Source organism: Ischnura elegans, chromosome 1, assembly GCF_921293095.1.
Source record: "Ischnura elegans chromosome 1, ioIscEleg1.1, whole genome shotgun sequence".
In the NCBI taxonomy this organism is placed as follows: Eukaryota; Metazoa; Arthropoda; class Insecta; order Odonata; family Coenagrionidae; genus Ischnura; species Ischnura elegans.
The window spans coordinates 44,872,390-44,898,070 of NC_060246.1; the positions used below are offsets into that span (position 1 = coordinate 44,872,390).

The following is a 25,681-nucleotide window of genomic DNA, read 5'->3' on the forward strand; positions in this document are numbered from 1 at the left end:
AAAAACAAAACTCGTGAAAGTTGCCGCCCACTTGAAGAGTTCGTGACATCATCAGATAGGATCCGAGGCTAAGTACGAGGAGAGGGTTCTGTGTTACACCCTTGGTGATTGGACGGGGGCGACAAGAGAATTTCCTTCTCCCCCTTCCGTGATAGGGTTAAGAACTTCGATGTTTCAAGACAGATTACTCAAGGAGCATGAGGCGGGTCATAAAACGCACAAGTACCTATGGGCCTTTCCTCTTTTATAATGCTATCAGAGTCGGAATCAATGCATCGTGATGAACAAGCTCATTCTAATTGTTATAGCTCACAGTTGCTTCTTGTCATTCTACCATTCATTAGATAATAGACATATGCTCACTAATATTTTCTGCTGCATCAATCCTTACGATTCCTTCCTGCAATTCGATCATCTCCATGGTAATATTAACAGCTGACAGGAGATTTCTATACATCGGCATTGTATGGTATTGGGAATTCTTAGTCATTTTTTTTCTTTTTGATGCCCCCAGAATCACCTTATCATTGTGTTTTAACTTACAATATATGCTGCTTGGGTGATTTTTGTCTCTCTTTTATTACATTTCGTAATGTTTCCCATCAATGGTAAATGTGTTTCGTCATCAGAAAGAATTTAGTACATCAAAGAGATTGTCTAAGGCATTCCGAGATACAGTCTCGAGGGCCAGTTCTTTCCCTTTATTATTTTACACTTTTCACTTTTATTTAGCCCAGATAATTATTAATTTTATTTATTTTATGCTAAGCAGCAGCGAACTGGGCCAGGGCAGAATGAAAATGGTACAAACCCCCATGAAGGGATTTCATGACAACACCATTACGATCACCGGGAATAAATAATCACTAGGAAATTACTGAGGCACCAAGGCCCTCAAAATCAATGCATCTAACTACCTACTGTCGCATCAAGTTAACATCCCACTCCGACATCATGCAGAGTGTGTAGAAATATAGCTAGAGCCTTAATTGAAACAACTCATCATTGAATAGTGTGATATACTGAAACATTTTTTGTTCCCTTCATTATTATATTCAATGATCCAGGGTATGGCTTGAAAGACGACCTTGCCGTGGTATCTATTCAATGAATCTCCTTCGAAGTCAATCCTTTGTCTTCGAAGATAAAAGTTAAGCTTCATTGTTTGTCGATTTTTTCAACTTCTCATATTTCTTTTGTTGCCTTGCGGTGAAATATTACTGGTAAATTTTCATCCTAATTTCTGTTGCCCTGTCCTGTTACTACAAATTGTGCTAACGTTCCTAATTACAATATTCAATTGTATCTAGTATAATTTATCCGTCTTCTTCATTTTTCACAACGGGTGGGTATATCTGTATCGTTAAGCGCAGGACTTAGGCCTGATTTGATGCTGATATCACCGTTCTAATCTTCTTCGACACATGATGAAGTTCATGCAAAATTCTTAGCTTATCATCCTCGTTTTCCGTCAGTCGATTTCTGCAAAACCTACAACAAGAGCTTGGCTTAACCAGCGTGTGATGAGCGTGGTGGAAGCGAGGCATAAAGGAGCCGCGGGAGGGAGGGAGGGAAACACTTGGGGAGTGAGAAGCCACGGACCCACCCCTACTTCCCCCACCACCCGATTCAGTGGGGGGAAAAAATCTTTCCACCCCTCCAAACTTCCTTCCCTCTCCCAACCCACCCGTACCTCTCTCCCTCGAATATTAAATCAGATAAAAAGCTTGTTGCTTGACGGGACAGCACTAACGAAAATTAAAATGGTGTGCAATATTCGCCTCTCGTCTCGCGTGTATTTATTTTTTACGCCCCTCTTCCCCATCCTTGATTTTCAATGCCCCGTCCCCTCCCACCCCCCTCCTCCCTTCCCCGATCATTGCCCTCCCCTCCTCCTTTTCCCCCTCTCTCCCTCCCTTCCCCCTCCCTCTCCTTCCTCTCTCAATTCTTTTTCCCTTCGTGAAACTCATTCCCGCTCTTCCGTCTCTTCACTCGTGCGCTCCACAGCCACCAGTCTCTCTCCCCACTCCACCGCCAATTAACTCGAGTACGCTCCCCCCTCCTCCTCCACGCCCTCCAGCAACTCCCTATTCCCTTTCCTCTTTCTCTCTTTCCGTGTCTCCCCTTTCCTCTCACTCCCTTGTCGGCATTTTATTCCCGTAAATGGCTCGTCATAACATTTGCTCTCTTCGTTTGGATTTTATTCTTCTCATTCTGGAGTAGTAATATTCTCTCTTCTTTTATTTAAAAAAATTATTCTTCCTTTCATCGGGTGTGTCGTCGCTGTTTTATTTTGTGCTTCTCTGCCTTTTCCTCATCTTAATCAATTAATGCCCATGTATCAACGTCCTTGTCTCTGTTTCCTCTTTTTTTTCCTGCATTCTCGTCTATTTTCGGGTAAATTTTCTGGCCGAACTGCGTATTGTGTTATGTCTCGAAGTTGCAAATGTGCTGTTTGGAGAAATTCACTTAAGTTGGCGGAAATGATATAGGCTATGAGTTTGATCGTTATTCAGATAAATATTTCGACTGTTTCAATTTTAATTTACGAAGTGCGTACACCGTTCGTTTTTTTACACGCTTGCGCAGTAATTTTTCTGCTATATGTTTCGAACGCGCTGCTAAAAGAGGAACAAATTTACTTGAGCGATGTAGATCTATGAGAAAGAACGGACTTATCAAAATTATTTATAAAATTTAATTGTAACTAATTATATACTCGGTGAAATATTATTGAGGACCCTGGAGCAGAAATTAAAAACGACTTGCTTATTGAAACCTAATATTTCCATTTCGCTTGCGGGTTTACCCACAGATTATATCCATCATTATCAGATTAACCGCCATTCTAACCATCGTGCATATAATTAAAATATGCAGAGATTCTTTAAAATTTTTAGGTAGTTAATTTCATGACTGTAATCCTCTCTTATAATTTTCGCTGATTTGTGGATTCGTAGCACTTGCTTTGCGTATAAAAAATAGCTAGGGCGAGTTTCTTTTCAACCTTTCTCCATCAGATACAAGAATAATTCCTTTTTATTATATCCTACGACTTCTGTCCTCAGTGGTGATTATCAGATCCGTTGCCTGTTATTCTTTAACCCCACAACCAAAGCTCTTTTGGTTAAGTATTTTGATTGATACTTATCGTACCTGACGGCTACATATGGTGGAAATATGTGGCATTGAAGGTTATGAAAATATTTATTCGATTCCGAACTAATTTAATGCGAAAAACTGGTCACGAATTCGGCTCTTAAATCAGTTATTTTTTTCTATGAAATTGTATTAGCATGCAAAATGTGTGATCAATGCTTCTCTTCTCCAAATTTATTTCCTTTCCCTTGAAAGTAATTTTCTGATTTATATTCAATCACTCTATAATGTGTAGTGGGTTCTACGGGAAATTTATTCTACAAAGTGTCTTTATTGTCCCTTGGAGCCATTTTCTTTGCCTAGGTGTCGAACTATTACTTAGGTTAATGTGATGATAATGGACTGCGTCCGTGTTAGCTCGTTCCATTACCTCGACCCCTGCTTGCATACGCTTCTTATCCCGCGCCGTGTCCTTATCTCTCCCCCATCCCCTCTCCCACCCTCACCCATCGCAACCCCTTCCATCCCTTCATCGCCTCTTTCTTTTTTTTCCACGGGGGGATTGAACGGGGAAGAAGATTGAGAGGGGAAAAGTTAATGATAGCGTGGAAGGTTCTCTTGGGGCTGGCAGCGTTTAAAGGGAGTGGTGTTTGGCAGACTTTTGAGGATGACGGTGGTGCAAGGGAGGTGGGGAGGGAGGTGTGTCTGGGGAACCCTGGTGGTTTCTGGAGTGAGGGTGTCGTATGGGGGAAGGATGTTGATTCGCTCCTCTACAGTTTTTCATACGCTGCCGTGGAAACGGAATATCGCGTTTTTCTCCCTCTTCTACCTATGTGTGTGTTTTTTCGGATTTTTTTTTCGGTCCCCGTCAACCTTGTCTCCTCCCTACGCGGTGTTTAAATCGCTTTTTACCCGCTACGGTGCCATTGTACCTCGGGAACGAATCAGACGAGAGTAACGCGCAGCGTGATATCCAGTTTCTGAGATTGCGAGCGTTTTTCAGGTGGTACGTGCAGACATGCGTTTTTTTCCCCTCGCCTTTTAAGCCGATTTGATCTTGATTGAAAATATGTCATTTGATAAGTTTTCAGAATTTTATCACGATCGGGTAATCATGTTCACTTTGCTCGTTTAAAACTATTTACAAAATTTTGCGGTGCTCGAATCACTTTTTTATCAAGACGGTAAATGGGGACGGAAATGAAAATCTGTAACTTTTCTCTACTTTTAGGTCCATGATTTCGTGATGTATTTTCATCCATACGTTTTTATTTTACACTCGTTTTTATTTTTGAACCTCTTCTTGCCACGTTTTTTCTGGTAGTGGTGTGCCGTTGCTTAATGACGAATTATCTCGAGGGTGGGAGCCTTTACTTGTAAGACTCAGATGTTAGTTTTTCTTCGTAAATATAAATTCATTTCTGAGGCAAAAATTAATTTTTCTTGCAACCCGCATGGTAACAGAATCTAATCTACTGTTTATCGCGGGAGCGCAAGGATTGGGATTGCTATTTAAAAATTTGAAGAGAAACATTTTGTCGATGTTAAACGTATTGAAAACATAACCTTGGAAAAGGTTTTGACTCACAGAGGTAATTCCTCCAAAGGCAACCCTATAAATATTTGTAAGCTATTTCTCAGTGAATTGGGTGGAAATTCATATTACCCTTCCATTCATTAAATGATGACCCATAGAAAAGGACAAAAATCTTCGAATTGGGACAAAAATTACTTATTGAAGATTAAAATTTAGCTGTAATTGGTATCCTACATGGCATATCACAAATAATAATTTATGATGGCTAAATTTTGACGTTAGGCGCTGCATTTGTGGTTCTCAGCACTATTCTGCTATTTATACCTTAATAAATCTTAAGAACGTAAACTGTGCACAGGTATGTTTATTTCAATGATATCAATGATTATCAATATTTCCTTACTTCGATTCTGATTGAACATAGTGTTTTTTACTTAGAATTAGATAATTAACACTCCTTCCTATTTTATTGGTGTAATTATGACTTCATTTAGAAACCGTGTTTATAGGAAATAGATGTCCATTCATAGCGGAAGTTAGGGAAACAATGAGAGCAGATTTCATTCTTCCGGCAACGATATATTTTGATTACTAATTGTATACATTTACATGATAGAACAAGGTATTTCTGGCAAAATCAAATGACCCATGCTGTTTATATAACCCAATACTCATACCTCTCAAGAATTTTGGATACTATTATTGCCTAAATGTTCTCCACCTAAAATTTCTTTTGTGGATTACTTGCGTTATGGCAAGGAAATGCAATGTGCAAGTACTTTGTAAGAGATTACTGGAACGTTTTTATCCTCCATGATAGGCCAGCAAAAATAGAAGCAAAGATAAGGGGCTCTTCCATATGAGAAATCGCTGTGTGATGTCCACTTATTTCCTGAGTCATCCCGTGTGGACATGACGCTCGTAGATGGCCAAATACTGTATCATATGCCTTCAGTGGTATCCTTTGTTTTGTACTTCGAATTGAATGTTGTGGAGTTTTTCTTCCAAGGAAAAACTTTTCGTCTGGCATTTTACGCATTGGGAGGATTGCAACTGCCACGCTAAATTTCGAAATGGTGGCGTCACAAAATTTGCTTAGCCTTTTCTGTACTTAGTGAGGATGAACATTTGAGACGAAGAGGTGGACTAGGAAATTGTCTGGTGCTCTCAATCTATTTGCGGCGTTACTTTAGGTGGAAACTAAATTTCCTGCAAGCTGTGACCTGAGATGCCTAACTTGTAGAGTAATCAGTTATTTTTTGTGTTTTATTTCCTCCCGTGGATTAAAGCCGACTGTATTTGAGACCATTTCTCAATGTTTATATCTATAAATTCTCCCCAGAAAAGTATCTTAAAAATATGTGAATTTACTACTATAGCAGGTTTCCGATATCGCTTCGTAAGATACGTGGCATTTTGAAGATAAAACGCATGCTTTGAGGAAATTGATTCGTGTAGTGACTTCGCAAAAAATATTTGAAATATTTTTACGTAAGTTAATAAGCCCAAAAAAACTGATTAATAACACAACAGCGTGTTTTTTTCTGTGCGGAAGCTAATATAATTTCTGCTACCATCAGTCTCGTTGAGAATCAGTCGGTATTTCTGTTTGTAGAATATATTGCATCAAAGCTGAGCCTAAGTATCTCTTACTTTCTTTAAGCTATTTAATCTATTAATATCTAATTAATCTGTTATTTTTATGGAGAAATGTGTTGCTTGAATTTCCACTATTTTGTAATTTTTATTAATATTATGTTTTGGAGTTTTTTCTCCTTGGTTAGTGTCATTTTCAGGGTAGGAGTGTTATATTTTTCTTGAAAGTGATGCTATTTTCACCGAAACCGATAGGCTGTAGAAATGTTGAACACGTTTTGACCTTTCAACGAAATTTATATTTTCTTTACTTAAAAGCAGCTACAGAATCTATTGTACCACAATTGTTCTGGTGAAAAGGCTTAGAAATAGCAAAACTTCTCAATGAGATGATTGGACGAGTTGATCGGTGTGTAGAAATTTTGTTCTTTCTTTTAATTATACTTATCTTATTATATTTTATAATTTTTTAGCATCATTACTTCAGTTGACTTACCAGAATCGAAGTACACCTCGCTTATCATTATCCAACGAGCTGCAAAGTGCAGTTGAAGTTTCACGAATCTTCCAATTCTGTGGCGCAAGTTGATGGATACATTCCTGGCGTTCTCAAGAACCGTGTCAGGCATGTAGGAGAAGGACAGTGGACGGCCGTTGAAGAATTTCCCGCCGATACTGAAGAACACCCTCGCCTTTGAAAACACCTGTTTGGGAGAAAGGAAGCAGTGAAGCTCTATTAAAACAACCGAGGTGAGTACATTGAAAGCTACGGATTCAACCCGATGTATTCCCTCATTCTATAAACTTATTTAAAATTTAACACCAAACCTGATTTTCGAGGTTTTTTTTAGCAATGTTATGCATGCCTTTTTGAAAACTGAATGGGTGGAGTTACTCAATGAGGGACGATTTAGAGAAAGACGAGGGCCTAGGAACACTTATTGCAGTTGTACGTACAAGAATTCCATTTATGGGTGCTTACTGCATTTCTTTAGAATTTAATTATTACAATACAATCAGCTATTTACGCACGTACAAAGGGAGAATTTGCGAAAGAAACTATGAGAAAATTGGTTTTGAGTTATTTTATTCACAAAGCGCAATTTTTCAAGGAAAAATGATCATGCATGAATCTGCATTGTGTTTGAAAATGGAGAAATTAGTCTTTTTTCTCTGAATCCCTTTATATCCATTTTTGCCTTTTCTCTGTACTTGCCTTCTATATAAAATCAATGAATTGTAAAAAGGGAAGTTTATTAAACGGTTCTAATTAAGCTTTAATTATCGTCAAAGTTTCTGGCGCGGTAAGAAAAGTAGCACAAAATCTCCGTTGCCTCCGTTAGTAGCCTCCGATGCACAGAGAGTAAAATATCATTATGGTATGGATAAAGCAATAATATATCCCTAAGAAAAATCAAGTTTATCAAATACAATATATTATGGTTAAAAACTTTTGGGCTATGTCGCCGCGTTAATGCTTTGGGTGGCCCCAACGTTTCCCTTGAAAATCGCTTGAAAAAGCGACCAGCATCGGTCGGGAAACGTTGGGGCCACCCAAAGCATTGACGCGGCGACATAGCCCAAAAGTTTTTATTCATAATGACGAGCACCCGCGAGAGTTTTAACGAAGAAATGCAATATAGCTGAAATTATTTGATATTATATTTCGTTGGAAGTAAGGATTAACTGAAAGATTGAGGACGTTCAATATTTGGAGAAACTAATTGGAAGACTGTTTTTGTCACGATATTAGAGGACTTTAGAATATTTTTGCTTCTCTTCGTAATTGACACGAGAGCATTCACAGTTTACCTGCATCACCAGCGCTAGCCAATTAAACTATTCAGAGACGAGCCATGGTAATCGTAGCGTCAGCTATGATGAAGCAGAATCAAGCTATCTCAGGTAATGAGATTAAGGGAGTGTCGTGCAATGACGCGTTAATCTGTGGATTGCTTTGCGCTTCAGTTTAAAGAAAGGAAACAGCTTACCCTGGTGAGTTTCTCGTTACCCTTTCCCTATTCAACAGGAATCATTCCCTTCGACTGATTGATTATGACGCACGACTCGCTCTTCAATGATATTAGTCACGTTTGGGTTGATTCACCCAAGGGGTTATAAGCCTCTTTCCAGTGATCCCTTCCATATTAGAAAATTCTCTTATTCTAGGAGAAAAACAGCCATAAAATTAAAGTAATAATACTTCATATCGCAAATACTCGTTTATGTAGTCATAGAAGTTCTTGCTGGTGTTAGAAATATAGTATCATTTGTCCATCGATTATAACTTTTATTTTATCGTCCAAAAAACCTGCCAAGTGTCTCATCTCTTTTGGAAGGTTGCCAGTCTTATATTGAAAACAAATTTCATTAACGAGGTGAGCCGCACCGCAATCACGATTTATACCAATTTAATATGCATTACCTCGGAGATTACCGATAGCCTGGTGAGCATACTTTCATTGTAAGCCCTCACCGGTTGATGCATTAAGGTCAAAAGTTCTTTTTAACTATGGGCGGCCTGTAATGCACGCTCGTGACGAAGCTGCTTTGGGCCGCTCGTGAAATATTAAAAAAGAAAGCGCGCCGGCAAGGCATGATCGGAACGGAAGGAATCCCATCTTTGATGTGCTCCTTTGTTTGCACTTGCCGACCGATGCGCGTAAAAAAAATGAACATCGGAAGCGGGATCACAAAAACCTCATAGATCCTTTTTCTTTTTTTAATTTTTCATCTAACTCAAAGCCATTGGCGGAGCACGTTCTTGTCGACTCTACAGTAATTAGTTTCCGCAAAATACACGGAATAAAATAAAGTTACGAGACAGAGTGTGCTGCGTCAACACTGTAAAAGAAGTAAATAAAAAATAAATAAATCTCCAGCCTTTGCTGACTTTGCTGCTGAAAGAATGATTAAAAACCGTTCAGAAGGGATCGGAGACAGCTAATCAAAATTATAGTGGCCTGACGTTTTCATTCAGGCCATGAAAACAAAGCTGATGCCTATTTTTAGCCAGACTCCAATATTCATATGAGATCCCGTGATATTTATGAAAGTTCTAGATGCCTGTAGTTTTGTGGATTTTATGGCCCAATGCTCTTGTTTCAATATCCATCCATATTGAAATTTTGTCCCTTTAAAGAAGGGGAATGCCCTGCGTTAGAGGTTCGCGTACTATTTTAGTTTCTGTCAGTGTACGCCAAGATGATAAAATTGCTTCACCTAGTGGAATGAATATTGGCATACGACGCCTGCGTTTTAAACTAAATTCCTCTTCCATGCTAAATCAAATATACCTACTTGTGCTTATATATATCCTCATTGCATTAATGCACGAATATAAAGTGGCTACTACTTTTCCTGGTGACTTTGATCTTCCTGCTTCCAATAAAAAAAATCCTCGCGTCTTTTATTGCTGCTCATATAAACCGTAGCATCACATTTCCTACCCGGCCATACTTTTGTATCGTGATTGTTGCACATTATTAAGCTACCGTCATTTCCTTTTGTTGGAATAGCCCTTTTCCTCGCTCCATTTGCCCTTTACTTTCACACACAGACGGGCGAAAATTGGATTGACGAGGTCATCAGGGAAATTATCGGGATTCGAGGAGGAGGGAGGAATGAGAGGAAAAAATAGGAGGATAGTTGGATTGTGGATGGGGAGGAAGGAGGGTGAAAGGACGTTTTCTGTGCGAGGGCACATGACCAGCGGGGAGCGGCGAAAGGTCGCGAACTAGCGGGGCGAGTGGAAGGGGAGGGAGTGGGAACGGAAGAAAGGAGTGGGGGAGGTCAGTGAGAGAACGTGTGGGCAGTGGGGTTGGAACGGGGGGAGGTGGAGATCGCACGGTCGTCGGACGTAGGTGCGGGGGGTAGGGGGAGGAAGGAGCTCGTTAACCCACTGTTGCCGCGACTACAGAAGCGGCCAGTTTGATTGGAGGATTTTCAGTGCCTGGACCTAGCGAAATAAAAAAAAGAGAAATAGCAAAGATGACAAAAAAAAAGATCCGAAGCAGGCTACGTACATTGGCAGAGTGAGATATATATATATGTGTGTGTGTGTGTGCCTATGTATATATAATGTATATATATAGCCGTGTGAATGAATGAAGTAGTATATATATGCATAGTATATATACATAGACACATATACATGTCTACCATATATATTTATACATATGTATATAATATATATATATGGGAGACATGTGGACGGGAGTCGAAGGGAAACTGTTGGCGAATTGATGAACGGGAGGTTGAGTGGGCTCGTACGGTACGAGGAGGATTTGCTCGCCTGTGCAAATCGTTAGTGGGTAGGGTGGGGCACGGGAGCGTGAATAAGGGTCTACGGTTGCGAGTGAGGAGGTGGAGTGTAGCTTACCTGTTTGAGGGGGGGACCCGGGTGGAGGAGTAAGGGTGAGGTATGGCGGAAGGTGGGGCTTGAGATGGGAAGGGATCGTATCGGAGGAAGGGTCGGTGGAGGACTCAGGAGGAGAACTCATTGCCGGAGGAATCGGGAACAGAGAGCGACGAAGCTCCCCTCAACCTTTTCTTTTTTTTCGAAACCTTTCTCATCCTCATCCTTGGCTGTGTAAATTCGAGTGCATTCTGGCTTTGCTCTCGTCATTCAATACGTGGATGGTGACAGGACTAGCTAAATGAGATGATATTTTGAGGTTTTTTTGTCGGGCTGAAAAATCGGTTTGAATAGCCAGTAGACTTTGTTTATCAACTTTTTTTTTTAAAGTTACTTTTGCTCTGAAAAAAAATGCTTCGCATAAAATACTAACTAATGCGCTGATGGGAGACCTATTGCATCCTTGATTAGAATAGTAGGGGGTGTTTGCCAACCCTCTCGATGATCCGAGTAATTTCATGGCATAGATAATACTCCACGAGACTGGCAAGATTTACATTGTTTCAATCCTAGTTTTATTTTTGGATAGTGATAAATAAATCGTAGCCTCTATTCTTGCTGTTTTTACTTGTGTTACCAAATTCATTGCATAAATTTATTATTTGTCTTAGTCGGTCTTGGGACCCTCTAATTTAATGAACAGACCACAATGCATAGCTATGCTCATCCACGGTATTAATTGTATGTTAAGCTTAATCCACTCCGGGAAGGTTAAGAGAATTTTTCCATATAGATAAAAGCTATATTCAATGATTTTTTCGTATTGTTCCTACATTTGCGAATGTATGTATATAACTTTGCTACATTTAAAGAACCAGAGTAAGAAATAATGAAAATAAAATTTTAGTTGGAAGCAATTAACTAACTGCAAACGTAGAAAAAATTTAATTATAAAAATAATAGCTCTTTAGCATAGTCTCAAAAGAGGAATACACCTTTTTTCTACTGTAAAACCGGGAAATCCTTTATGTTTTGGACAAAAAGTCTGGAAACATTTTCTTTTTCGAACCTTTCCACTGTGATTTGTTTTACTGTTGCGGTAGTCATGTATACGCATATATTTTTCTGGAGTGTGTAATAAATTACAACTCCTGCACCTCTTTGACTTCTCCCGCTCGATCCCGACTGTCTGCCCCAGGACACATGAAATGCGACCTGCTGCAATGCCGTTGAAGCAGAATGCAAACAAGCCGTGACTGATACACCGTAGTATGCGAAATGTAAAGGCAGCTGTTTCTTTGGAGGTAATGAAATGCTTATAAAGGTGGAAGCACTAAGTGACTGTCAATCAATTTTCGTGGGGTAGGTATCCTCCTTTTATCGCAGCCGTATACTTCATTGAGTGGGGTGCTTTAAAATGCACAGAGTGGAGATGGGGTGCATTCCATGCTGGACGCAGCAAGCAATCGAACGTCATATCCTTCAACTCTTTCAAGCTTTGCTTAATAGCTGACTTTGTGTACCTGTTTTATGATTGACTCAAACGTTTTTAAGATCGTTTAAGGTCGAAACTCAAACATTTACCATGACAACACTGGATTAATTAGCAGAATAACTATCGAATGCAGTGAAAATAGAGAAATTAATTGCAATAAAACTTGATTGTCAATGCAGACCATTCCTTCCGTGAATAGACAATTTTTATCAGGCAGTTTTACAGGAAGTTTTTAGCTTTTTAAATATCTTATTTTGGTTCATTTTTGCTACGTGTAACACTTACTTTACTTATATTCTTGATATCTTGTACGATATGTGGCACTATGTGGTGGAAGTTATTCATAGCAGTGAAATAAAATGCTTTATTCAAATATCATTTTTGATATTTTTAAATTACTTTAACTAAGGGAAAAGTTTGTTCCATTCATCATTTATTTACCCTTTTCTCTAACTTGATGAATTTTTAAATTAATTTGTCCATTTTATGCATTTTAATTTTTTTGGTGATGCTTGTCCATAGAATAGATGCTTGAACAGTTGTACTTAGAGTTCATCGCACTGTAAGTATAATAATTCATGGGACTGCTTGTATCAAAACACGAACACAAAGTATCAATTTTCGATTGGTAATGAGTTAAAGGTGTATAGACGGCACATAATGAAAAAAGTATCGAGGAAAATTACCTCTGTGAATGTGACATGAATTAATCTTCTTTCAGCGTTCGTTTCAATTATAATTTTGACTCACGAATTTTCCATTACTCGGAAGAAAAACACCTACATTTCAAAACGGCTCGCCTTTTTGTATCACTTCTGCACCATTTCATGCATTCACCGTTCATCCCTAATTAGAGTGCTATGGGTAGATTCAGCTCATTCAAATTTCTGCTTAATGCATTCACCATTTTAATTACTGAATTGGTACAGCTAGTATTTTTATCCTAAGTGTGTTCCTAGCCGTCAAATTGACTATTGTTTAATGTATACTCCTCTATATTTGCGGATATTGCGTTGTATCTCAGCTAAATTCAGTAAATCGATTGGGTTTTTAAGTACTTTTCAGTAGAAAATCAAGAATCGAGAAGACAATCATCCCATTGATAGACTTGGACTCAGCTTGCGACTTATTATTAATGCGATAATTTTCTACTTTTAGAAGGTGTTACTTTACTGTGGCTGTGAGCTGGATGTAAAAAGGCTGTCCAGAGTTTTGCGACTTTTTCTTACAAGCTTTGAGCGCACCACTCCGAATTCGCCTTGGAAGCGGAGGATTAGAAATTCAATTCCAACCGAGAAAAGTCAAGTAAACTAAATAAAGGTTCCAAACTCGGCGTCGGAGATGAAGAAGTTTCCAATGCAGAAACAAGCCTCCATATCGAAGTGAGGAAAGTTCAGCCCAAGCAGTGGGCCGCGAAAAAGTTACAAGGCTATTGAAAAGATGAAAAAAAGCGTGTATGAGTATGTCATGGTGGACTTTTGAGTCGTGCTCCGAATGTGTCAAATATATGTACTGTAGCCGTGGAATGTTACTTATCTGTGTATTTAATTTCCTGGAAAGGTATCTTCTTCTGGTGGAAAATAAAACTCGAAATCTAACTGTGAGATACAATTTCAAAACTTGGTAGTTCGGTCGCAAATATTTGGCCTAATGCCCATAATCTTTAAATAAATTGAGTAGTTTTGGCTATGGTAAAGGAGATTCTGAATCGATATATTATGTTTTTTTCTTATGCGTTGGAAGTAGAGGAATTTCATTTTTGACTCGAAATGAGATAATTATATATTTATGATCATATTTTCAGAAATGAAACTCAAAAAGTCATTTTATATGGATGACTGGGAAAGTGTTACTTTTAATCATATGGATCATGATTTCACTATCTCTCTTGTCCTCGAAGTAATGCTTATTGTTATTTAGCCGATTACTTATGCTCCTGAGATACTAGTATCCTTATGAAACCGAGTAAGGTGACATTAGATACGTCATTTAACGTGTGGCCTTTCAAATTTTAACCTGGTTTAGCATCCTTATCTTATTTTTCTATCGATTACTGTCAATTAGTTAATATTTCGGGGTGTATTCTTCTATGCCAACTACAACTTAAGTTTTTTTTTTTTTTAATGGCTATTCGAATGCCTGGTGCAGAATTTTGATTTCTTAAAATCACCCAGTGTGCCGAAATAAGATATTATTATAAATACGAAATTATAAGACTAAGCATTTTGGAAGAGTAGCTTTTGAAGTTTTGCTTGAAATTATCCGAGTTATTTATCAGAATGACCCCTTTAGAAATGTACACCAATAAACGCGCATTTTTGTCCCATAATTAAAAAGAAGCAGCCGAGACAAAATAAATCTTTCTTTGATGCTGGAGATCTTCCATCCAAATGACCTTAATGGGGAATATAAAAGGTATCTCTGGTAAAATCAGATGGCATGTGAATATCAGATATAAAAAAATAGCATTAAATCTCAACAGGGTTATGTTTGTTCAATGTTGGCGATGCGAGGAATGTTTTCTTTTAATGCTTGAGGAATTCCAGAGCTATGATAATCTCTTGAACTTGCGACCGAATTCTGTACATTTTAGTGGCTAACGTTGAGCGGAGGCTATTTTACATTTGTGCGCGAGTGACCGGACGCTTTACAAAGCGGACGGCAATGGGCACTACGACTCCCTTTGGCTTATTCAAGTTGTTCTATGAGCCGGCGGATGGGACGCTGTTGGCTGAATCCCACCATCCCAGCCCCCCCCCCTCCCGCCGATAATGCATCCGAACGACAAGATAGCTTCGGGAGGAAGGGGCGTAACATTTTGATGTAACATTTTGAAGGTTGCGGGAGGCCCTGACGAGTGGAATTTCGGAGTGGAACGTGTTTACGGCGTAGAATGGAGTAAATAACTATTTTCATTTCCGGGACTGCGGTGGACGAGATTAAACGGTCCTCGGCACAAGCTAAATAAACCAGAATCTAGTATCAGGTATCCTCTCTCTCTTGCAAGGATAAAAGCCTTGGGCAGTTCGATGTGGACGAGACTTGAGTAATCCACAGCCGGCTTGTTGACTCGATTCCATGTTGAAACAGTGACCGCAAGGGTTGCGCACTGGGGTTTCAATGAAAATAAATATTTTCACTCGCATCCATGTCCACGACGTATGACTTCCGGATTATTAATTCGTTGAGCCTTGAAAAGAAAGGAAAAAAAACGATTGGGTTTTCCTATTGTGCAGTAACTCTCTACACTCTTTCAACCTGTGTCACATTGCCTCAAATTTTTTGATATGGTTTATGTTTGTACTTTCGATGCGTGTTTTAGAGGGATGATATATATAATCTATTTCAATTTGTCATTTCTCAACAATTCTTGATCTGATTATTGTGAAAAGTATTGGAAAAGCCATTTATTCATTCATTAAACTTAGTGAAATGGGAATATGGTAAATTCCGAACTAGTTAAATGAACCATGGCTCTATTTAATTTAAATCTAATTACAATTAGCTATATTCAATAAGCTTTAACTGAAAAAGTGAACTTTGTTTTTGTTTAATCGAATCTACCATCACATTAGTACGTCGATTTATTGTTAGCCGTTTTATATTTAGTTATTTATTTTCAGTCTGGAACATTTCTTGACGATTTTTCTTTTAATTTTTTCTTTCTTTATTACTTTCAAGATCGCGCCGCATACAAAAATTGGTGCTACATTTCGTGTGCTTTTTGAGTCAAATTGGCTGCTTTGTTCGCATTTTATAAGTTCTTTAAATGGCTTCAATTGACGCATATCCTCATCATATTTTCCCATCCCCTTAAGGATTTCTTCTACCATCTTATCCGTACAAGGTGTCCCTAATTTCTGTTCTGTATTTTCTTGCTTTGAATATGGAAGTATTAGTGTGCGGAGAGAATTTTCGCCCCTTTTCATGAGAAAAAATACCGGTCTATTCGTGTATTTGATAGACGGATGATGATGTATATTGTAGAGGAAAAACAGATTATCTTTCATTCAACCACTGGATTTTAAATAAAAATGAATACATCAGAAGTTAACTGCCTGCTGCAAAGTGTTTGAATTTATCAGTTAAGTGGTTTCCTTGCCAATTCTCTTTCTGGAAACTGGGGTGGAAATACGGCTTGGCGATAATGGTGGTGGAAAAGTAACAGCGAGTGGTTTGAATGAATTTCCACGTCATTTTCTGTAACAGCTGTTGTATACATATTATATGCCACCCATTGCGTGAAATGCATATTTCTTTGTATTCTGAGGGAAACAATAACTCAAGTGAAAAAATAAACTTTCCAACACCTCGCCATTCCTTGTTGGAGACATGAATTGAAGTTTGCGCATTGTGATGAGTAGTGGGTAAATAATCAGTGGGCTGTATGGCTGCATGAGGCTTAGCAGGAAGCAGTACTTATTACGATTTAACTGAAACATTTAACTCAATAAGATTATTATGGGCCATAAATCGCTTAAAAATTATTTCGTAATTTAAAAAATTTAATTCTTGCACATCATCTGTCATATCTAAGCATAATATATTAACATTCCGCCGCCATCAATACTGCTGTTATTTTGGTTATGTTTCATTACGGGTTATCTTTACGGTATTATCTTTGAAATTTCGGAAGGATAATTACCTTGAATTATAAATACCCTTTTTTACGTCAGCTATGTACCTACCTGCGCTTAAGGTTAAAGGGAAGGCCCCTTCTATTTCCCTGCCATACTCCATGTGCCAACCTATCCCAGTTCTCCAGTATCCAGCGACACCCCCAATTGAATTAGGCAGTCGGAATGAAAATATCAAGCCCTCCAATTTCACCCTTCATTTACTCGTACCGGTGAATTATTACATCTCTCATTTTCATGCGGGGTCATTGAACACGCATTCATCACTGCGAAACCTATGAAAGCATGCCGACGCGAGTGTTAAATTTTCTCGACTTCCTCCTACTCCCATCCGCTCCCGTTTTTTTTCTTCCGTACGATATCCGGTGTCTTGGAAGGGCTTTTTTGTAAGAATTAAAGACATATTGAAGAATTGAAGGGTTGAGGGAATCTTTAAAGGAAGAAATGAGGCCGACGGAGTTTCTTTTATTCCCTCTGGTTTTTGATGGCAGGAAGTAATGGACGTGGATAAGGTAAATATATCTTAATGAAAAATTTTAATTCATAGATTTGTGTAATTACCGGCGCGTTAGCAATTTTTGCTCTGGGTGTAATAAGTTCTTCAGTCCCAGCATTCGTTTTTCATCTAGTTTTTACCTATCTCAATCCAGTTCCTGAATTTCCCAATGTTTCTTTTTCTTGTATCCTTTCGTGTCCTTTTTATTTGGTCCTGGCTCTTCCCTTCGTCTACCTAGGGGAAAATTTCTTACTATTTTTCACCATCTTAGATTTTGCATGTTGTTGATGTGTGGGATGTTTATAGCCAATAGTGATATTATTTGGAAAGTGAGAGCTCTACCGAACTTATCAGTCAAATCTATCATATAACCTTTAAATAGCGTAGTAAAGCAGGTTAAATTATTAGGTCTCCCGAGATCAATCACGATCTCATCCTTACGTTTATGTTTCCATCACATCACGTTTATGAATCATTATGACTCCCTCGTATCCAAATATTAACTCTCCAATTGGAAACACCCCCCCGAAACAGTTTTTTTTTCAATCTACAGCCTTGTCCTTGAGTATTACTTATCGTAATAACTTGTCTCTAGGCCTTCCATTTTTCATCGCATTATCAAAATCATTCAATCTTATTTGGGGTACGGTGCACCACTGTATCTTTCCCTCTTGTTTTAGGGGAATTGGGAAAGGGTGGAAAGGAGGCTTGTGAGCGGAGAGGGTAAATTCTTGTGCCAGAGATGGGACACGATCCTGAGAAGAGGCCACTCTTTTTATTTTAAGCGATTCTTTTTCGAGGGTTCAAAAGAATGGTGATTTATCGATCGTCTATTAATAAGTAAAATATTGAGGTGGAGACGCTCATGGCTGCATGGAAATAGGGATAAGATGAGCTGGAGAAGTAGAAGTGTGAGAAAGGATGGAGTGGAATATAATGGGCAAGGGAACGGTTGTGGATTCTAGTGGCAAGGTGTGAGAGGGATTCGGTCATTGGTAATGACCACTTGGCTGGACCTTATTTTGCAAATATCACATTTTATCTTTGAAGATACCTTCAATTAATGAGAAAATAATGTGAAAAATAATTTTTAGTTTTTAGCGAAATAATAATTTTTGAGATCTCCTATCCATTAGCCATTTTCCTGTGATAATTTTACGTCTAATTTCAGAAAATAAACTCCTTTATTCTCCGCCATCAAAGCCTTGGATCATTCATTCTTGATGTAGGTATACCGTTTTATCCGGAAACGTAAGATTAGGATTATTAGTGTTGTTGCTGAATCACTTGTGGTGCAACTAATTTTTTGTTTTCTTATTCGTTTTGCATCTAATCGACGAGATGTTGCGCAGAATATTATTAAAATTATTATTGTTTTCATAGAATGTAGGTGAAACAATGAAAACAGTGAAGAAAAAATAATAGATTTTCTAAGAATAGTAGATTTTCTAAAAATATTTTTGGATCTAATAGATTTGCACTTTTCGGTTTGGACTTTTTGGTTTGGACTTTATGTCCTCCTACCGCTGGTTGTATAAATTTTATCACATTATGACTACCTTTTGTCTCAATGTAATTAACGTTGTCATGGACGTGATTTAAATTGTGTGCCATTAGTCTTGTGATAACTTGGGCGACATTAAGCTGTTGCTTTAACAATCAAATAGAACATAAAGAGAACTATTTTTTCGTAAGTAAGAGGTCTCATGTTGTAGAAAAAGGTTATTGCTATTGTTATCTCTTGGAACAAAATATGGTGAGTAAGAGTTGGACAATAAATTATCCGCAAGCTATCCATTCTACATTAAAAACCTGGTTCACTACGAAAATATTATTTTCATTGGCCTGGGGTCAAAATTAAATTTCCCAAGTAATCACCTTATGTAAGCCGGATTTGGTTAAGCTTTTACTTGAGCCAAGCAATGAAGCAACTACAAAATTATGGGTGGAATAAATAGAAAATTTCAAATTAGATGAACTATGTCCTGTTTTTTAAATCAATTTATTATACGGATATTTCTACTCCGTTAAAAAATAATAAATTTCGACTAAAATCTTCGTTCCGGAAAAGTTGCCTTGACTTCCAGGAAAATTTTACAGCGGCGGAAATAGCAGAAGGAAGCAGTGAAGCAAGCTATACGATGGAAAATCTCTCATAAGCTCATTTTGACGAATCAATTACCTACTCCCACTTGTATTACATAGATCTGCCCTGAATATGCTTCAATGAGAGGGAAAAAGCAATAGGAAGTTACTAATCAGATGAAAAGTCGGAAAGTCTGTTCTTTCTCATAGCAGCATGCGTCAGAATTCATGACGAGTCGCTTTACATCTCCTTGAAATAATGTTGCCATTTTTTCTGTCCTCTTCATTGAATTTGATGATGTCATATACTTCGTCATCATTTAAAGAATCGATTTGGCCTCTTCCCTCCCATTTTTCGTGCAAGATGGGTATTCGTTTCGGCTAACTAAATATTTTTATTCAGTGAAGATTGAATTATCACTACAATTTTTCTTCTTCTCAATGATTAGTAATACCACGATTGCCTTTCATTCGTTGGAATATTTTATTGAATGAGTAGTATGAAGATGAACTGAAAGGAGGGTGAATGAAATTAGTTAGCTCTCTGTAATACGCCTGTCATCTTCTGTCAATCAAAAATGTACGAAATTCCGATTCCGATCGATATCTTCACCGTGATTCAACAAGAGAGCATCGGACATGAGCGTCATCGATGGAAGGGTCTTCTCGGAAACAGGAGAAGCTTTTCTCCTGTCTATTCGCGACTAATTTAGGGTAAAAAAATCGAGGGCCAAGTCATATGACAAGGAATGGAGATTTAATCACTCTGCTAAACGATGAGACTTCTGTGGTGCATAAACATTGAAGTGAAAAAATAGAGACCTCTGGTTACATTTACAATGAATAAATTGCTGTTATTTGTTTATTATTTCCTCGTTGCTCATTGTTTACAGCAATTATATCTGGGGTGTGAGGTAATCACCTGAATAAATTCACCTTAGCTTAATTATTAGTTGTTTAGTTAGTTAATGGAATCATAAAAATAATTTTAATTTTAGCTTCACATAAATCATCTTGAAAATTTTTACGTGTCGTTTCCTTAAGTTTTCCTTATACATATGAAATTTCCTTAAGAAAATGAAATCGTAAAATTCTGCTTCAGTGTGTGTGCCTTCATTTACTTTTTCTATAAAATACTTTATAGATATCTATATCTTTTTTATGAAATGATGTTATGGCGGTAATTTTGACCTCAATTCTGTGCACTTAAGTTGTGAAATATGGTACTGTCTACACAATCGCAATTAGCGCATAAATATTGGTTATACTAATGGAATTGATGGTGATGTAATTTTATTTTATGAGCCATGAAGAACTTAGTATATGGCCATGTGAATTTTCGGTGATGTAAAGTATTGATAGCTGTCACAAAATTCTCCATAACTCATTTAGATTTTAAGGTTATATCAGTATAGTACTACTCAGGTTTTTCTAGATTAATTGCAAACACGTATGAATTATAATGAAGACAGAAAATATTCTGATTATATTTAAATTGGTGGCAAAGTTATTACCAAGTTTATTTGAAATTCTGTCCGTGTAAGTGACCTTTTTTTCTGGAAAGTAAAGCGCCAGTTTGGCTTTCAGAGGATAGACTGACGAACTTTTCATGCTGCCTTATTAGGAAAGTATATGCCATTATTTTTTTTAATCTTTCCAATTTAAGTCATACAAAATAAATTGAGATTGAGAAAATAGAATTAGTGGAATTCGATGGAATCGGCACATCTGAACTTAAAATAGTTACGCAAGGATATGACGCATTCGCGGAATTTTTTTTATAAATATTTCTCTTCCTTCATAATTAGTATGTTATCATAATGGGCACGCTTCATGAGCTATTTTTTGCTGACTTTACGTTTTACGATGACGAAGCTATAATAAAAAAAATTAACTCGGATAATCAGGAGTGGAATACTTTAAGAATGGATCTTAGTTTTTTTTTTAATTTACAATACAAATGTTTGTAACTTATGCCTGCATTTTTTTAAATGAAGATATTAGGGAGCATTTTAGGTCTTATATTGCCGTTAAAATCCTGTCTGAATGCGAATGTCTGACATTTCTGAGCCCAGGTTTGATGGACATTTTTCGTAGTTAGCAGCAGAAAATTATGAATATCATCGATAAATATGCATGGCTGACTGTTGTAAGTCGTTACATCTGATAAAAGAGAACTAGAAATCACCCTATTTCCCAATTATAAATTTCCCTATGTTCCCCAAAACTTATCATGTTGACTTTCAAAAAATCTGAATTCGGTAGGCACTAGTCGTTAAAAACTTTTAATTCAATATTCCATCGATAAAATGAGATTGGTATCTCAATTTTGCCTTAAATTCGGCTCGTAATTCTAAATAAAGTGGTAAGGTTGTCAGCTTGAGCCACATCGTATGCCGATTCTTTTCGTGATAGGTAGCAGTTACAAATTTGTGAATCCTTGATAAAAATAGCTTTTTACAAGAAAATCCCAGTTGAAAAATGTATCATTTATTAAAAGATTACAGGTGCGTCATATTCTTTTAAAATTTTAATAAAATAAAATCATACAGAAAGAGTAACAGAGAGATTAAAAGCACTCCTGCCGATGTGGGCTTCACATAAAATTTTTGGGTGGTGAATTAAGACTCAAAATGGGGTCGAAGTAAATTTTTTACGGTGGAAAACGGCAGTTTCATATTTCACTGTGTACAAATTCCACTCCATTTTATCGAGAATACTAAGATTTTTCAGCATCATTGCTTTTGTACCTCGGCACTCATTAGGAAGTCAACGTATATCTTTAAAAAGAAATGAGTGAGAATATCCGATTACTCAGTATCATATGCTGGTGCTAACTCATAAGATCCATACTCGCAGGATTATCTGGATTGAGTTATATTGCGGCTAAGAGAATCGTCGTTCAAACACTTCGACAAAATCCGAGGCTCGCTCGTCTTTCCGTCCTCTCTTCAAATTGGAATAGGCTTGATTGAAAAAACATGGGATCTCTCGGTTGGCGCTCATCCCTTCGAACGGAATTAGTAGCACTATCTAAATTCATACATTCCGCAACTCCGCTGCGCATATTCACTTGATACGTTTACATATCGAAGCTTCCTCTTTGACATCACATCGCCCAGCGTTCATTGCAAACCCGTCTTCCGAGCGAGGCGATGTAACGGGCCTTAATTTAAAACCCTTTTCCTTTTGGAGCTGTCGCTGAGAGAATGAAGTCTTCGGGCGCCAGAATCGTTAATGATAATTCCGGTAAACGTTCTTTACTTCAAATAAGCGAACTACCAACTGCCATTAGCATCTCATGAAATTTTATGCGAGCACAAAAACGAACACCTTGCGTCGGAATGGAAAATATCCTCCGGATAACGGTGGGGAAATAAAATATAATTTTATCCGGCCGTCAAATGTCAACGCGTTCGGGCGGGAGCCGTCTGAAATGGCTTTGCCTCGGAGAGTTAATCCCTTGCGGAGGGATGGGGTGGGTGGGTGGGAGTGTAAAAGCCAAAGGAAGGGGTTTAGGAAGAATTGGGAGTGGAGGAATTTCAATGGAAGAGGCGAGTCTCATTGTGTGAAGGCGAAATTCGGAGCGCTTTACTGAGGTGTGCGGAATGTGTGTGGAGACGACTAAAGGCGAACGGCGGAGGTGACAGATAGAGAAATAGGAACGAGTATTCAGGCATTGGCAAAGGGACGGGATTTGGGTTGTAAAACCTCACCTGGCCGTTGTGGATTTACGAATGAGATTCCATTGAACTTTGGCTCGATCGAGGAAACATCGAGGTTCTCATCATAAATAACTTTAGAAAATGATTTCGTGAACACTTATTTTGCAAGCATAATTTTTTTCCATATATTATAGGTTTTGAGTTTGGAAAATACACCGCTCAAAATATTACAGATATAAAAGAAAACTTTCTGAATGCATTTTCGGTTGATCCTCCACCTTCCTCGGAAAATTGAGTTTTAGTGGACTTATTTCTACTCCCGAGGAAGGTAACGGCGTCTCGGAAAATTAATTCACACACTCTAAGTTTTAACCCGAAGGATGGATTGGTTATCTAAGAGTAAATGTTATCCTTGGTTAAGTAAGCCGCAGGCGTGTGACCAGCACGCATTTCACGTTGGATGGCCTCTTCCTTTTCCTGAGCCACCTCTTGGTAAGCGGGTTTTTGTTTGGCGGTGTCCAATCGCTTCATGCGGAGTTTGAGCCAGGTATCCTCAGGTCAAAAGCTTGGAGATCTGTCTGCTAGCTACTAGTATTCCAGAAACCTATTCAGCTACAGCTAATTATACGCGCGGCCTTCTTCAAATCAGGGGTATAAACCCTTCAGGGAAGTGAGGTAAATAACAATCGGTCCTGGAAATCAGGGAAATTTGATACCGGTGAGGGAAACCTTTCGAGGCAGAGTATGAAGGTGAAGATGGCAGTTGAGACGCGAAGCTGTGTTCGAGGGGTGAGGGTTTTTTTTGTTTCGTTTGCGTTCAGAAAAAGAGGGAGAGAAGGTTAAGACTAGATTATTAGTGCAAACTTTTACTGATCTGAAGGCCAAGAGGACTACGTTGGCAAATGAGATGGCTGCATGATTTGGTGCAAACGATGACCAAAGTGCTGCAATAATGGCAAGTCAAAGTTAAAATTCGTTTTGTAATAATTTGTGTGATTTTTATTCATCTCACATTTTTGTGCAAGGAGTGTTTGGATGTCATATAGTTTTTGAATTTCGACGGGAATATGTAACTCCTGGAATTAATGAATTTTATTTCTCAATCAACCACAAGACATTTTACCGTAAAGGTCTTTTTTGCGAGATCTTTCCAATAATGTTGTCAGAAATATTAACAAAATTGGGAAGTAGAGATGAGAATAGAATATGATAAGTTGGTGTGAAGCCTGTTTATTTGTTTTACCAAGTTTACATTGACCTTATCAAGGCCTATAGTTTCGATAGACTTATTTTTGGTTTCTCATAGTATAAATACCCATTATGGCGCATAGATAATGATAAATGTACTTTTCGTTTTCCCCATAACGCCAGATCGTTTACCGGCTGCTCAGCAGAATTTGAGATGTGTGAACAGAAGACCATTGGAGTAGAAGACAGTGGCGCAGCCTGGCGATAGGTGAGGAGTTAAACAGCCTACCTCTTTCTTCGCCACTGTTCAATATGAATTACGTATGAGAAAAATTAAGTAGTCACAGTTTGTGGATGTATGCAGGCAAGGTGAGAAAACGAGGAAGTATTAACGGGGAAATAAAAAATTGACCCTTTTTGCTCTCGAGAAAGGTCAAAGTTAATTCTACCGAAAGAAATTGACTTTCAAATTTCATGCAACGCTTTCGCTGCGTTAATGCTCACCAGAAGCCATTGAATTCTTTCCAAGCCATTTAAACTCAGTTTTATTAGAAATAAAATCTATCCCTTTATAAATTTTGAGAATTTAATTTAGTTTTTGTTTATGGTTGTTTGTCAACTAGACGCTCTGAAACCACTACTTTAACTACCTGATGCTCTGAAACCACTGAGCTTAACATCATAAAACTGGAGATACCACCTATTTAGATGAAAATGATGCGGGATTAAAATTGCTATTTGATCTTCGTCAATTCAATCGATTGAGAGCAAAAGTCAAGCGGTCAAATCGGTCAAAGACCTCTAATGCTATTGGTGGAATGCGCGTCCCACCAAGCCCTTTCTACGCTTTGGGCTTGGGTATTTGCGGCCTTTTGTTGTTTGTGCCCCTTAGTTGATGATGGATGACTTCTATGGATCTCTAGATTGTTAGAACGTTAGGGTTGTTGGAGAAAAAAAGCTGAAAGCACCATTTATTTTTAAGGGGAGGAGCCAGCAAGCAATCATGTTATTTTATATGGATGTGTGCTCTTAATGTTTTTCCTTGGTGGCCGTGAGACGTTGAAAATGTTTTTTCTTACCGTCCTCTTCCAAGATCACATTTTAGATGCAATCAATAATTGTGAAAAAATAGGTACATATGTGATTTAATGGTTACACTTATATGTGTATATATATAAAAGAAAGTCAAAAATCGTCTTTGTTAGAACACTTATAACTGGAGAATGGCTTCGCCGATTTTAATGATATTAGGCTCTTTGGATGCTTCTCAGCCCCGGATAACATATAGGACATTAAAAAATAGGAAAATTTCAAAAACATTTATCTTTATCTTATCTTGCGCCTGATATAAAAACAAAAACTGTCACATATCAGAAGGTGCTTAACTCAAGAGATTAAACCCGAATGTGTAGGTGCCGTGGAACGTTTACGCAGTGCATTTCTTAATGCTGCTCCCTACGGACTATTTTCACGAGATTTTGAGCCTCAGTCAATTATCGGTCTAGCGTGGTGTAAACTTTCCCCAA

The 25,681-nt window shown here is 38.0% G+C and overlaps 1 protein-coding gene across 1 annotated transcript in view; it reads right to left on the reverse strand.

The window, feature by feature from the left end:
- Nucleotides 1-25,681, reverse strand: part of LOC124168398 (discoidin domain-containing receptor 2-like) — a 543,546-nt gene that overhangs the window by 43,226 nt on the left and 474,639 nt on the right. The window contains exon 7 of the mRNA XM_046546941.1: nt 6,729-6,936. Within this exon, the coding sequence (XP_046402897.1) occupies nt 6,729-6,936 (208 nt within the window). The remainder of the gene's footprint in view (nt 1-6,728; nt 6,937-25,681) is intronic.